General features: G+C 45.2%; 1 protein-coding gene across 1 annotated transcript in view; it reads left to right on the forward strand.

Annotated features, from left to right (window-relative positions):
* The first annotated feature begins 460 nt into the window (after positions 1 to 460).
* LOC148103048 (polyserase-2-like) overlaps positions 461 to 15,998 on the forward strand; it is a 15,730-nt gene continuing 192 nt past the window's right edge. The window contains exons 1-10 of the mRNA XM_087840142.1: positions 461 to 561; positions 4,976 to 4,996; positions 5,186 to 5,348; positions 5,532 to 5,800; positions 6,537 to 6,682; positions 6,769 to 7,057; positions 9,517 to 9,688; positions 11,825 to 12,078; positions 12,217 to 12,314; positions 15,276 to 15,998. The exon at positions 15,276 to 15,998 is cut by the window's right edge and continues 192 nt beyond it. Of these exons, the coding sequence (XP_087696268.1) occupies positions 507 to 561; positions 4,976 to 4,996; positions 5,186 to 5,348; positions 5,532 to 5,800; positions 6,537 to 6,682; positions 6,769 to 7,057; positions 9,517 to 9,688; positions 11,825 to 12,078; positions 12,217 to 12,314; positions 15,276 to 15,539 (1,731 nt within the window). The 5' untranslated portion in view covers positions 461 to 506 and the 3' untranslated portion in view covers positions 15,540 to 15,998. The remainder of the gene's footprint in view (positions 562 to 4,975; positions 4,997 to 5,185; positions 5,349 to 5,531; positions 5,801 to 6,536; positions 6,683 to 6,768; positions 7,058 to 9,516; positions 9,689 to 11,824; positions 12,079 to 12,216; positions 12,315 to 15,275) is intronic.

Genomic DNA, 15,998 nt, shown 5'->3' on the forward strand with positions numbered 1-15,998 from the left:
ATTTTGGCATAGCGCAGCCTTTTCTTCTAGTTTCCTTTTAAGATTGGTTCTTGGTGGCCAACTTTCCATGAAGACATTTGTGACGTTTGTGATGTTGACTAAAGGCGCCTTCAGTGCAGGCTAGTTTTAAAAGAAAGATTTCCTATAATTGGACCTACTTTCCCTGCAGACTTTTGTAAATGAAATCCTGCTGAGGGGAAATTTTTCTCTGATGAAACTGCAAACGAATGATATCTGAGAACAGGTCCTCAGGTAAAGGAAAAATATTTCAGTCTGTAGCAAGGCTTTGGTTTCCTCATGTGCAATGGATAATTAATCTAAAAAAAAGTAAATCATTAATAAACAAGTTCAAGACTGATGCCTGAAAGCTGAAATTCCTGTTACAGCGTGTCTGATGTGAGGGGGATCAGGTGAGCTGCAGTGAGGTGTTGGGTGTGTCAGAGAGGAGGAGGACAGAGGAAGGCTATTTAAGCCTCAGCAGGTCTGGAGGTTTGGATCTTACAGCGATGGCTTTCTACAAAGTGATGTGTTTGGCTGCTGGGCTGATGCTCCTGACCCAAGGTAAGAGCTCTCTGCACACACCTGCATCAGGTACGACTCAGAGGGCGAAAACACTCAGGAGCACATCGCTTCACTTTAAAGTGACACAGCAGGAAAAGGAGGACTGGTGTTGTGCTTTAGCTTCATCTTTATCTTGGTGATGAAAACTTAAACACAGATTAATCTGTTTGGTTTGGAAGCAGCTGAGAGGCTGAACTGCTCTCCATCAATCAGCGTCTGTATCACAGTTATTAGAGCTGCTTTATTTTATTTGAACTTTTAATCACTTTTTAACCTTTATTTTATTTTAATGTTTTTTTCTTTCATATCACAGTTAGTTTCTAAAAGTGCAGTGACATGGGTGATATTAATCAGCGGTAATATTAAGTTCAGAGCTGGTATTACAGCACAAATACTTTGAGTCATCTGTAAATGTCAACCAAGTATTTGGTGTCAGGGTCCTGGGTCTCCTGACCCAGCGTTTTTAGTTCTTTGTGATTTTTGTATTATTGTACTTGTGTGTGATTTATTCTATGGTTTCTAGTTTCGATCCCTTGCCCTTCATGTCTCTCTGTGTCCCCTCTGTTCTGTGTAAGCCTGTCTGCATGTTTGAGTTTCCCTCTGTGTCTTTTGGTTCATCGAGTCCTCTGCCTTACTGGTTATGTCTCTGTTTCTTAGTTGCTGTCTCCACCGTGTCAAGTTCGCGTCTCTGTGTCATACTTCCTGTTTTACTTTGAAGGTCCGTGTCTTGTGTGAATGCGTCCTGCTTTGCTTGTCTCGTCAGTCCTGATTTCTCCCAGCTGTGCTCTCCTTCTGTGTCTCATTCCCCTCGTTACTTCCCAGTGTATTTAAACCCTGTGTTTCTCTGAGTCAGTGTCGCGTTGTACCCTCAACAAGCTGTGTGTTTTGCCTCCGTGTTTCGTCTCCAGCTCAGTATTTCTGCTACAGTGTTTTAGTCCACCAGTGTTTTTGTTTGTCTTTTGGTGAGTTTAGTTTATTAAGAGGTTTTTCCCAGCAATAAAGCTGCGCTTTAAGTTGTACTTCTGTGTCTGAGTCCTGCATTTTGGATCCACCACTCCTGCTTGCCTGCCTGCCACACAGCCTACCATGACATTTAGACTCAAAGATTTTTCAGTTTTATTGTTTGTTCTGCGAAATAATTTTTTTTCAGCCTTAGTTGTGGTTCTAGTGAACTGTGATGCCTTTGTGCTGTACAGCGTTAACCCCGATTCTTTTGTCCCCATGATAGAACAGAGAAAACCGACTCATAGTGGGTTAAAACATTTATATTTCTTTTTATTCAATCATCTTCCGGAAGACAGAGACCCCTGCACAGCCCAGACACCAGTTGCAGGATCTCTAACATTAGAATCATAAACTGTGTCTCATATAGGTTTTATTTTGGTACTTTACACGTCACAGTTTTGATACAAACATTGCTTATATGGCAAAGTTCCTCTTTTCTGTCTGGCTTCCTGTAGTTATTAACATACTTGTACAGCTCTACACTTCCTGTTTTCAGTCTGGGTGAGCACTTAGTTTGTGAGTCAAAAGTGGCCTTACTCTACAAACCTTCACGATTAAAGTACATAAAACAATCAAAGGAGCTTGCAAAGAAAAGCGTCTGGACTTCTTTAAGTTACTTGAAGACGTTTCACCTCTCATCCGAGAGGCTTCTTCAGTTCTAAGGTCAAATGGTGGAGAGTCCCAGATATAAACCTGGTGGGAGTGTCCCCCCACAGAGGGACAAAAGGACCCCCTGATGATCCTCTAATCGCCTGAGCAAAGGTGTGGAACTGGGTGTGGGTCCCAATCAGCCAGAGTTTCGGGTGAGTTCATTATGAAACCTGGCCCCACCTTATCATGCGAATTCCTGAGGTCAGATGGCCCAGGGTGTGAGTGGGCGTTAAGGCGTCTGGGAAGGGATCTCAAAACTGGATTATAGATGGCAGAGAGTTGGTGTCGTAAACCACCGCCTCTGTTCAAAGATGGTCGCTCACAGTGGACATAGATGCTTCTTTCACTCCTCTTTCAAACCATCTGTCCTCTCTGTCCAAAATGTGAACATTGGCATCCTCGAAAGAGTGACCTTTGACCTTAAGATGCAGATGGACAGCTGAGTCTTGTCCTGTGGAGGTGGCTCTTCTGTGTTGTGCCATGCGCTTGTGAAGTGGCTGTTTGGTCTCTCCAATGTAGAGGTCTGGGCATTCCTCGCTGCACTGTACGGCATACACCACATTGTTAAGTCTGTGTTTTGGCGTTTTGTCTTTCGGGTGAACCAGTTTTTGTCTGAGTGTGTTGCTGGGTCTGAAGTACACCGGGATGTCATGCTTGGAGAAAACCCTCCTGAGTTTCTCTGATACACCGGCTACATAGGGGATGACAATGTTGTTGCGTCTGTCCTTCTTATCCTCCCTCGCTGGTGTCTGATCTTCTTTTCTGTACATAAAACAATATAATAAAAAAATAAGTGTAATGTTTGCATGCCTCAAACATTAATGATGACACCTTCAGTATTTCTCAGTTCCATTCTTTAATTCTCAGGCTTGCAGCGGCAACACAGTCTGCAGCGCTAACTTGTTCATCTACCGTTTTCTGTTGTCTCCTTTTTCTATATCCTCCTTCCGCCTTACATTCAACCTTTCAAAATAAAAGTTCTGTAAACATCACACTAAGGATATTAATTACATGACAGCCATCACAGCCTGAGGATATAAATCACCTCTCATAACATGAGATTCTGATCTGTACAGCTTAGTATTCACACGAATGATTTGATTACAGCACATGTACATATTGGGTGTTTTGGGATGTGATAATGGAGTTAGAAGAGAGCTTGCAGTCACATGACGTCTTTTCTTATTGGGGTAAAGATTTTTCTTTGAAAGTATTCTCAGCTTTGTGGTTTGGAAGATACTCTCACAAATTAAACTCCATGTTTCTGGAGATGATGCAACCATAATAAACTAGTTTCAATGTGAACTGCAGGCAAAGACATGAGACTAAAGCAGGGGTGTCAAACTCCAGGCCTCGAGGGCCGGTGTCCTGCAGGTTTTAGATCTCACCCTGGGTCAACACACCTGAATCACATGATTAGTCCATTTTCAGGCCTCTGGAGAACTGAAGACATGTTGAGGTCATTTAGCCATTTAAATCAGCTGTGTTGGATCAAGGACACATCTAAAACCTCCAGGACACCGGCCCTTGAGGCCTGGAGTTCGACACCTGTGGACTAAAGGAAGTAGTTTCACACCTTGACGTCATCTTAAGATGCTTTTATTACACATGAATGGAAGAAGTCACTCCATCAGGTATAATAATTGTAGTACGATTTTAACAGATTGAAGTGTTGAAGAGATTAAACACAGACTTAGAAATTGATTTGGTGTATTGATAGAACACCAAATAACAACAGTAACCTTACGGCACTTTGAACTGCAAAGTAAAGACCATAACGATCACTGTAGGGTCTTTAAAGTTAAAAACTAAGAGGACAAACTCTGCAGGAGAGCCAGGGTCAGGGTGCGGCAGTCACCTACCTCGGCGGTTTGGCAGGGTGGGGAAGGAGATGGAAAAAAAGCAGAATGACAGACTAAAGGTGAGAGAGCACAACAATGGAACGACATGCTGCAATGCTGTGTAAACACAGCTGATGGGTTTGTAGAGCCGTTAGCATAAATCTGACATTTTTTAGTGAAGTGGTGGAGTGAAGGTTCTTGTGGCTGATTGTTACTGATTATCTATTCTGAGATTAATTAAGGCCGAGGAGATGTTTTGAAAAGATGTTTGAACTCTGAATTTTTGTAGATAAATGCAAATAATCTGAGGTGTGATGACATTTTTCCTTCATGACGATAAGCAGGAAGTTGGTCGCGTCCTGAGATGGCGCCACATCTCGCTATGATTGCAAAACACTGATGAGGAAGGTGAATCTCCAGAAGCAGAACAGGCTGTCTCAGTAAATATCTCAGAAAACCATTTTCTAATTAACGATGGAGTAACTATGGAGGGCGAGGACTCTGCTGGGGTCAAGCATGAAGAATAAGTTGTACAACACACAGTGTGTGTCCTGTATTTCTCTGTGTGAGAGACCAACATCGACAGCTCGTCACACAGTAAACCCCTCCTCCCTCTGAGTCTGACACACACACACACACACACACACACACACACACACACACTTTTATGTATATAAAATATATGTATATAACAGATGTACACAACAATTGCAACATTAATGGTGGTCAGTTTGGTTCTAATGATTCACTGTTGCACACTCTGATGGATGTTAGAGGAACTGCAAGTCTTGGCTTAATTTTTAACACTCTTGCTTCTAGCAAACCAGACTTTTCCACTATTATTACAGACAGTGAACTAATCACAGAATGATGAATGAAGATTATTTGTTTTAAAATAGTTTGTTTCTGTGTTTCAGAGTCTGAGTCACAGCTGGATGGTAAGAAAAAGCTTCTTTGTGTAATGATTTACTTTTATGTGTAATAAATCTTTAGTTTCATATGAATATTAGTTTGTGAGTGAACTGTAGACTCCCAGGATCACTGTGTCATCACTCAGCAGTTTGTAATGCTGAGAGTTTACAGCTCTTACAGTAATGCTCACTCTGTGTTTTAATGTCGGTCTTCAGTTTGTGGTCAGGCGCCTCTGAACACCAGGATTGTAGGAGGACAGGTGGCTCCTGTTGGCAGCTGGCCCTGGCAGGTCAGTCTGCAAAGATCTGGGTTCCACTTCTGTGGAGGATCCCTCATTAACAGTCAGTGGGTGCTGACTGCTGCTCACTGCTGTCGAAAGTGAGTAATGAGGCTGAACACTAAACAAGATTTAAAGACGCTGTGAAAGGTGCTAATCTGGGGGCTCAGGGGGGTAACAGGATAAATATTTAACAGGGTGGGAAGTCAAACTTTATATATGTTTTCTTGTCTATAACAATTGTAATAACTGTGCACTGTTTGTGTCGCTCCTGATGATCTCAGCATTACTACAACCGGTCTGACTGTGAATCTGGGCCGTCAGAGTCTACAGGGATCTAATCCCAATGCAGAGTCTCGGACAGTAACACAGATCATCAACCATCCAAACTACAACTCTGGTACCAACAACAACGACATCTGCCTCCTGCAGCTCTCCTCACCGGTGACTTTCAACAACTACATTTCTCCCGTCTGCCTGGCAGCTTCAAACAGCACCTTCTACAGCGGTGTTAACAGCTGGGTCACCGGCTGGGGCGACATAAGATTTGAAGGTGGGTCATAAAGACACCCGATCGTTTTTTAATTAATCATGACTATAATCTACCATTTTAGAAATAAATTGAGCAATAAAATTCTTATGTAAGGTCAAGGTCTGTGGAGACGCATTAAAAAATGAAAGAAACACAGAGAATTAAAATTTAACAAATGCAAAAGTTATATATATTATTATCATACACATTATGATAATAATATATGGAACAAGGAAACACACAACCATGAGTGATGATGCAACAAAAAGGAGATCTGAGGCTAAAAATACACACAAGAAAACAGGGGGGGAGGAAACACCTGGGAGAACAGCTAAAAATAATCAAGAAAACGATTCAAAGGAAATAAAACTTCGTCTCAGAGAAAAACCATTACCAAAATACACCAGGGTGTAGCTAACAATGAATCAGACATACACACAACACACAAAGAGAAACACTCCAAACTAACCAAATAATATTAACAAACAGAAATACAGTAAACCACAAAAACTTTAATAATAAACCTTTACGGTAAAGAACCCTGTGACTGTGACACTTTTTCACATTTCTTTGTGTTTTACTGCCACCAACTGTCAGCCAGTGGAACAGCACAGGAGAACCCACAGCAGATAAACACGTCTTACTGTCTTTGTTTGCACATGACTGCACTTTGTTTTTAAGTTTGGTAGAGCCATCCTTTGAGTGCATTTAATCAATCACGTTTCTTTAACCTGACTTTTCTGGGGGGTCCCTTCAGTGCCCCTACCTTCTCCAGAAAACCTGACGGAGGTGGAGATTCCTGTTGTGGGAAACAGGCAGTGTAACTGTAACTATGGAGTGGGAAATATCACTGACAACATGATCTGTGCCGGGTTACGTGATGGAGGAAAGGACTCCTGTCAGGTGATTGTTGTGACCTGTGTTTGGCACATTTTCACCTTCTACAGTTTCTTCTCCTCAGCTAACAGTAAATGTTTCTGCTCTCAAAGGGGGATGGAGGAGGTCCAATGGTGATCAAGCAGAGCGGTCGCTGGATTCAGGCGGGAGTTGTCAGTTTTGGGGAAGGTTGTGCCTTGCCGAATTTTCCAGGAGTCTACGCCAGAGTATCCCAGTACCAGACCTGGATCAACAGCCAGATCTCCTCCAACCAGCCGGGCTTCATGACATTCACGTCCATTGGGATCAACAGTGACCTCAGTGTCTCCTGCACAGGACTGCCACCAGTGCCAACCACCACCACCCCTACTACCACAACCCCTCCATCCACCACCAGCAAACGTATGTTAAGCACCAACCCTAAAACCATCACCTCTGTAGCTACCACCACAGATACCAATACAAAACCGACAAATCCTACAACAACCACCACGCCTAAAATCAGAAATGTACTGATCACTATTTTATTTGATTCCAACCAGCTGATACCGAGTTGTGTTTACTTCAGTTAACAAGTTTACTTTGTCATATAACAGTCATATTATATGACACTGGATTGAAATAAAATTTTTCACAGACAATGTAATAAATGACAAGCAGAAAACACAAAGAGAAGACACAGTCCTAAGGCCTTTTTGATTTAAGAACCTGATGAACGAAGGAAGCGAGGGGGCCTTCACAGTGGAGAAGCCGTTGTTTTTGCATCTGAGACGATCCTCTCAGCCATCACCCTGCGTTGCAGTCTTGTTGTCAGTCATGCCACTATACCATGGTGCGATGCAGCTCATCAGGATGCTCTGAGTAGTGCTTCGGTAAAAGCCTTCTAAGGAAGTGATTCCTCCTAAGGCAGCAAGGATGAGGAAGAGTTCCCCACTTACTTCAACCTCCTGAGGAAGTGCTCGCTGTGCTGAGCCCCTTCTCGGCCAGGTGTGTGGGTTTCAGAGTCCAGAAAAGCCCTTCATTGATGTAGATGCCTGGGAATTTTGTCCTGCTGACCTTCCGATGTGGGATGTCAGCCTTTGTTAAAGCCCACAATCAACTCTTTCCTCCTGTTTATGCTAAGTTAGTAGCTAGCAGTCTCTACATCGGCTCACTAACGGTTGCACTTCTGCTCTGTAAGATGTTTCAACTGAAACTGAAACAGAGTGAAGTGCTTAGTCCTAGTAGAGAGAGAGCTTCACCATCAGTTACAGTAAGATGACTGTGTTAAAGGTTGAAGGCTGAAGTTAATAAGCAGAATCCTGGCATAGCTGCCTTTTTGTTCCAGGTGAGATAAGGTTTCTGGCAAAGAACACAAATCTTTGCTCTGATGTGACCTAGGAGAAGGCATTCGAAGCACTTCATTATGACAGACGGCAATGCCACAGGCTGACAGTCGTTAAGACAGGTGTTTCCTTAGGCACTGGGTGGATTTTATGGGCTATTATTACTGAAATCTACAGCAATATGTGCGGAGTCTCTGGGATCACTGAATTTATTTTGACTTTGTCCCATGTCTAGCACATTCTGGATGTTATAGATTTAATGAAGTGATATCTCGTACCAGATGACCACAGATTAAACAGTCTAAGGGAGGATGGTGAGGATCTTTCACAATGGAGAAGCCCTTCTTTTTGCATTGGTCCTTAAAGCTTAGCTATCGCTCAGGAGAGTTCAGTACTTGCCAAGCAGAGGGTTGCTTTGCTCAATGATCAGAAGGCAGCTTCCCTAATTCACAGTCTTTTCCGGACCTCTGATATCATTCACGCACTGTGACATCACCCGAGCACCTGTCTTTGTAGCTCATTATAGAGTCAGTCTCCAGTGTTGGGAAGGTAACTTTAAAAATTTATTCCACTACAGATTACAGATTACATGCCCCAAAATGTATTTTGTAACGTATTCCGTTACATTACTCAATGAGAGTAAAGTATTCTGAATACTTTGGATTACTTAATATATTATCATGCTTTTGTCAACTACATGAATGTACTATTGCTGTGAGATTTATTACTATTACTGAAGGTTACTCACCATACCAATACCAACTAGATGTTGTTAGATGTTTTAATATAAAACGAGTAACAGCAGGGTGGACATTAGGTAAGGCTGCACTTTTTGCAGCGATCTTGTATAGAAAACTAGTATGCTAATAAGGTCCGCGGCTCTGAACTGTATTAAAGGGACTTCTGGCTAATACGTCGGGTTCATGTCGGGCTCGTAGCTGTTTTTGAATAATACTTAAAAGTGAAGGTATAGTAGGGGTGACATGGGCCGTGAGATTGAGACCCAGGCATTAGAGCCTCTTATTGCATGTTTTGTTTGGGTTTCCACTGGTGTGGAATTACCAAAAATAAAGAGGGCATAGCCTAACATATGAAACAGGAGAAGACCGCTGTGTAATCCATTTATTTCAACAAAGTAACTGTATTCTTAGTACCACCTTTTTAAATGGTAACTGTAACGGAATACAGTTACTCATATTTTTTATTTTAAATATGTAATGCCGGTACATCTATTCCATTACTCTCCAACACCATCAGTCTCCAACTACTGGGATTTATTTTTTCTAAGAACTTTAACTGATAGTATACACAGGCAAAAATCACATTTTCTCCAGTGATAAATGCTATTTTTTAACATTAAATAAAAATGTTTTGTTTTTTTAAAAGTGTTTCACCTCACACCCAAGTGGCTTCTTTAGCTCTAAAACCATCCTAGGATGAACTTGTGTGCTTTCATAAAGTCTAAACTTGCTGACCTGAAATGATAGTTAAAGATTTTAACATTTCTTTGTGTGTGCCTCTGGTTTTTCTCCTCAGCGGTGTTCTGTGGACAAGCTCCGAAGAATTCTGGCATTTTGGGAGGAACCTCAATGGCGACAGCTGGCTCATGGCCGTGGATGGCGAGCCTGCAGAAGAATGGAAGTCATGTGTGTGGTGGGACTCTGGTGGCCTTGGACTCAGTGCTGAGCAACGCCAACTGTTTCTCAAGGTGAGTTGCAGCTGAAGTTGAAGACTCTGATCTAACCAGAGTCTGGAACCTGACTCTGGTTCCAGACGCAGAGTCAGGTTCCAGACTACTACTCCTGACTACTCCTGACATGTTAGCTCTTTATACAGTAAAGTTACAGTGGGATAGAAATAGTAATGTTTAGATGGTGGGGGGCCGCGAACAGTTTTCTTGTAAAACAAAGGGGGGCCCAGCAAAAAAGTTTGGGAACCAATGGGTTAGATTATGATACAACTAATAAGTGATGTCGATAAAAATTATGAACAGAATCGGTGACAAAGGGCAGCCCTGGCGGAGCCCATCACCCACCGGGAATGAGTCAGACTTATTGCCGGCAATGCGAACCAAGCTCTTGCAACGGTTGTATAGGGATCGAATGGCCCGTAGCAATGGGCCAGACACCCCATACTCCCAGAGCACCCCCCACAGGACACCCCGAGGGACACGGTCGAATGCCTTCTACAAGTCCACAAAACACATGTAGACTGGTTGGGCAAACTCCCATGCACCCTCAAGTATCCTTGAGAGGATAAAGAGCTGGTCCAGTGTTCCACAACCAGGACGAAAACTGCATTGTTCCTCCTGTAGCCGAGGTTCGACTAATGGATGAACTCTTCTCTCCAGTACCCTGGCATAGACTTTCCCAGGGAGGATGAGGAGTGTGATTCCCCTGTAGTTGGAACACACCCTCCGGTCCCCTTTCTTAAAGATGGGGACCGCCACCCCAGTCTGCCAGTCAAGGGGTACTGCCACTGATCTCCATGCAACATTGAGACGTCTCAACCAGGACAGCCCTACAACATCCAGAGCCTTCAGGAACTCGGGGTGGACCTCGTCCACCCCAGGGGCTCTGCCACCAAGGAGTTGTTTAACTGCCTCTGTGACCTCGCCCCCAGAGATTTGCGGGTCATCCCCTTTGTCCCCAGACTCTGCTTCCTCCTCGGAACACGTGCCAGTGGGATTAAGGAGGTCCTTGAAGTATTCCTTCCACCGCCTGACGATTTTCTCAGTCGAAGTCAGCAGCACTCCACCCGCACTATACACAGTGCAGGTAGAATACCGCTTTCCCTTTCTGAGTCGCTTGACAGTTTGCCAGTATCTCTTCGAGGCAGTCCAAAAATCTTTTTCCTTGGCCTGTCCGAACTCCTCCCACACCCGAGTTTTTGCTTCCGCCACCGTCCGCGCCGCATTCTGCTTGGCCTGTCGGTACCTATCAGCTGCCTCCAGAGTTCCACAGGCTAACTCTTTCTTCAGTTTGGTGGCTCACCTCACCTCAGGTGTCCTCCATTTGGTTCAGGGGTTACCACCACATGTGTCCTGGTGCCACGTGCACTTATGGACACTCTTATGTTCGAAAAATTAGCCAGGTATAGTGTATTATACAGGTAGTGTTTTATGATGTCCTGCTCTAAGGACCACTTATACTTCTGTGTTAAATGTAGTCTGTAGGTATATCATATTTTACAGCATAACCTGATGTACACCTCCATAGAAATATGATTATGCTTTCACTCAGACTGGAATGACTGTGATTGGCTCGTTTGCTACCTTTGTTTTCTCCTATGCATTTCTGGTTACTTTTTCTTCCCAGGGCCCTTTCAAAATCTACAGGAAGAGAATCAACAAACTCCATCAAGAGCTAGTATTTCAGCAGCAACATTACCAAACAACTCAGACCCACCATACATGAGTATGAATGATAGATGCGGGCCACATGCATAGGCTACATTTTAGGCCCAAAAATAAAGAGAGCAAAAGCATAAATTAAGCACTAGTCTATACACAGTTGCTACGAATCAGCAAGCACCTTTGTATTGCACTTCCAGCCCCACTCCTCAGTTACATTTCTTTAAGTCGGTATTTCATGCTGACTTAACGGCAGCTCTGCATGGATGGCACTGATGTCAGGAATGCTCCCTTCTATATGGCTCATCTTCTCCCCAGCTTGTGTTGGCCAATTATGCTTCAAGAAAGGTGGGGAGGTTTAACACAGCCATTACAGGTTGACATAACGAGTTCAAATCTGTAGAACTTGGGTCCCATGAAGTTGAGTGTAAAGGTGTAGATCTTGTTTGAAGCTGATGAAGTTTATGTTTGTGTGCTTTGTTCCTCCCACAGCTCCCCTGTAGCGTCCGAGTGGACTGTCGTGTTGGGACGTCTGAAGCTAAATGGATCCAACCCCTTTGAGGTGACGCTGAATGTGACAAATATCACTCTAAGCAACACGACCGGGACCAACATAGCCATCCTCCGTCTATCTGCCCAGCCCACCCTGACCGACTACATCCAGCCCATCTGCTTGGACAACGGGAGAACCTTCGCCGAGGGCTTGGCGTGCTGGGCGGCCGGTTGGAGTCCTGGAAGAGGAGGAGGTGAGTCAGCAACATGAAGGCTGACAGAGTTCTGCCCAGACTCTGCACCAGTCCATCTCTCAGATTACACATGTGGACCACTGCACTTACAGTTTCTTTAGTCAAACATCAGGATTTTCTTATCTTTTATGATGTTAGCTGAGGAAGTTATGCAGCAGTTTAACACCTCGGTGGTAAACTGTGGGAACTCATCATCGAGTGAGAGCATCTGTACAGACGTGTTTCCACTGCAGCAGGTAAATGACTGGATTCTTCTTCTTATAACACTGTCTGCTGACATGTTGTTTATTCTGGATCTTGCATTTAGCTGCTTATCAGAAGCAAAGCTTTAAACAAAGTTCTCTGATTTCTCCAAATGTTCAGAAACTGAATAAAACTCTTTAAAATGGTTTAAAACTTTAGCTGGAAGATTTTAAAGTGTTTTTAGCAGCTCTGACTGATGACTGTGTACATGTAGATTTTATGTCCCGATGACCTATAGTACACTCGGGTAAAGAGAGGGGCTGAGCTGTCAACTGATCACCACCTGGTGGTGAGTTGGATCAGGTGGCGGGGGAGGACGCTGGACAGACCCGGTGCACCTAAACACGTAGTGAGGGTGTGCTGTGAACGTCTAGCAGAGGCCCCAGTTTGCGAGATCTTCAATGCACACCTCCGGCAGAGCTTCAACAGCATTCCGAGGGAGACTGGGGACATTGAGTCCGAATGGACCATGTTCAGATTCTCCATTGCCGAAGCTGCTGCATTGAGCTGCGGCCACAAGGTGGTTGGTGCCTGGTGCCTGGTGGTAATCCCCGAACCAAATGGTGGACACCAGAGGTGAAGGGAGCCCCCAGGCTGAAGAAGGAGTCCTATCAGGCTTGGTTAGCCTGTGGGACTCCGGAGGCAGCCGACAGGTATCGACAGGCCAAGCGCAATGCGGCCCCGGGCAGTGGCTGAAGCAAAAACTCGGGTGTGGGAGGAGTTCGGAGAGGCCATGGAAAAGCGGTGCTCTACCTGCACTGTGTATAGTGCTGGCGGAGTGCTGCTGACGTCGACTGAGAAAATTGTCAGGCGGTGGAAGGAATACTTCGAGGACCTCCTTAATCCCACTGACACGTCTTCCGAGGAGGAAGCAGATTCTGGGAATGAGGGGAATGACCCGCCAATTTCCGGGGGCGAGGTCACAGAGGCAGTTAAACAACTCCTTGGTGGCAGAGCCCCTGGTGTTGATGAGGTCTGCCCCGAGTTCCTGAAGGCTCTGGACGTTGTAGGGCTGTCCTGGTTGACACGCCTCTGCAATGTTGCGTGGAGATCAGGGGCAGTACCCGTGGACTGGCAGACCGGGGTGGTGGTCCCCATGTTTAAGAAGGGGGACCGGAGGGTGTGTTCCAACTACAGGGGGATCACACTCCTCAGCCTCCCTGGGAAAGTCTATGCCAGGGTGCTGGAAAGGAGAGTTCGTCCACTAGTCGAACCTCGGATAGAGGAGGAACAATGCGGTTTTCGTCCTGGTCGCGGAACACTGGACCAGCTCTTTATCCTCTCGAGGATACTTGAGGGTGCATGGGAGTTTGCCCAACCAGCCTACATGTGTTTTGTGGACTTCTAGAAGGCATTCGACCGTGTCCCTTGGGATGTCCTGTGGGAGGTGTTGCGGGACTATGGGGTGTCTGGCCCATTGCTACGGGCCATTCGATCCCTATACAACCGTTGCAAGAGCTTGGTTTGCATTGCCGGCAATAAGTTGGACTCGTTCCCGGTGGGTGATGGGCTCCGCCAGGGCTGCCCTTTGTCACCGGTTCTGTTCGTAATTTTTATGGACAGGATTTCTAGGCGCAGCCAAGTGTCGGAGGGCTTTCACTTTGGTGGCCTCAGAATCTCATCTCTGATTTTTGCGGACGATGTGGTTCTGTTGGCTTCATCAGGCGAGGGCCTCCAGCTCGCACTGGAATGGTTCGCAGCCAAGTGTGAAGCAGCGGGAATGAGGATCAGCACGGTTCTCAGCTGGAAAAGGGTGGAGTGCCCACTCCGGGTCGGGGATGAGTTCCTGCCCCAAGTGGAGGAGTTCAAGTATCTCAGGGTCTTGGTCGCGAGTGATGGGAGAAGGGAGCCGGAGATCGACAGACGGATTGGGGCTGCAGCTGCAGTAATGCGGACGCTGCACCGGTCCGTCGTGGTGAAGAGGGAGCTGAGTGTAAAAGCAAAGCTCTCAATTTACCGGACGATCTACGCCCCTACCCTCACCTATGGCCACTAGCTGTGGGTAGTGACCGAAAGAACGAGATCGCGGATACAAGCGGCAGAAATGAGCTTCCTCCGAAGGGTGGCTGGCCTCTCCCTTAGAGATAGGGTGAGAAGTTCGGCCATCCGGGAGGGGCTCAGAGTAGAGCCGCTGCTGCTCCACATCGAAAGGAGCCAGCTGAGGTGGTTCGGGCATCTGACAAGGATTTCCCCTGGGCGCCTCCTGGGTGAGGTGTTCCAGGCATGTCCCACCGGGAGGAGGCCCCGGGGCAGACCCAGGACATGCTGGAGAGATTATATCTCTCGGCTTGCCTGGGAACACCTTGGTGTTACCCCGGATAAGCTGGAGGAGGTGGCTGGGGAGAGGGAGGTCTGGGCCTCTTTGCTTAGGCTGCTGCCCCGTGACCTGGCCTCGGATAAAGCGGATGAAGATGGATGGATTACCTATAGTTTAGAAAATACATAAATTAGGTGCCCATTTCAATATGGAAGCTGAGTGGTCAGATTTGAAGAGCACCTTCAAAACAAAATTAATCCTGAAATGCTCCGACTAGGGCAATACGAGGAAAATATAATATTGTGATATTTTTTGGCTATATTGTGAAACACAATAAATAATGTAATATGTCTTGAGGCCAAGCACCCCAGTACCGGGAGCAAAGGGGCTTAGCTGCAGTTTAAACCTCTGTGCAGTCAAGTTTCTTTATATAAATATTGGCGTGTGTGTAGCCACAGAAACCTCTGAATCTCAGCTACAACCACCAATTGATAATATTAATGATCCATTCACAGCGTGTGGGAGAAACAAAAACTCACAGTGAATTATGTGCAGACGGCTTAATATTTCCATTGCAACCTATACTCGATGGTTACGATTAACCATCGTATGTAGAATATTATAATATAATAATAATAATAATAATCTAATATAAAATATAAGATTATAATAATAACTGACCCTTTCCGTCTTTCAGGGTGTTTCTGGCGGCCCGCTGATGTGCAAGCAGAGCGGCTCTTGGTTCCAGGCGGTCGTGTTAACAGCTCCAAGCTCCTCCGCCAGGGGGAGACGAAGCTCAGTCATGATCTTCACCAGACTGAGCACCTTTGATGCCTTCCTGACAAAGACGCTGGGGACCCGCTTGTCTCCAGCCTCCAGCGGAGGTCGTCCTGCTCACTCCTTCATCTTTGTCTTCTTCCAACTCGTCAGCCTCGCCTTTTGTCTCCAGCTCTTCCTGTAGAGAGTCTGACTTGATCGACATGATGTGATGGACACAAATGAATGTGAACAAGCTTCGACTCTAAGACTTTACAGGCTTAAAGCCGTGCCTGCTAATCTTTGACTTGATTCTGCCTCAATCGGTTATCTAGAGCTCAGTGGTGACGTTTGGGCGGGTTTACTGTCAACTAAGGGTGACTTTAGTGTACCACTGCCAAGAAAATTAAGCTAGTTGTGTAATGTGTGCCATATCATTTTTGAGGCGCAGCATTTTTATCATGAATTCTGACTCATAGTGTGTACTGTACACTTGTTTATGATTATGCGTACCAGACTTGACAAGATGTTTGCCAGACGAAACTAAACTTTGGTATAAAAATGAAGAATTCCTTTAAACTTGCACTGAACATGAAAATTTATCCCAGCAGTTCATTATCTGCACTTGTTACATACATATCTATACATTTGAGGTAATAACGGT

The sequence above is a fragment of the Neolamprologus brichardi genome, chromosome 4 (genome assembly GCF_056152115.1).
Source record: "Neolamprologus brichardi isolate AB-2024 chromosome 4, ASM5615211v1, whole genome shotgun sequence".
In the NCBI taxonomy this organism is placed as follows: Eukaryota; Metazoa; Chordata; class Actinopteri; order Cichliformes; family Cichlidae; genus Neolamprologus; species Neolamprologus brichardi.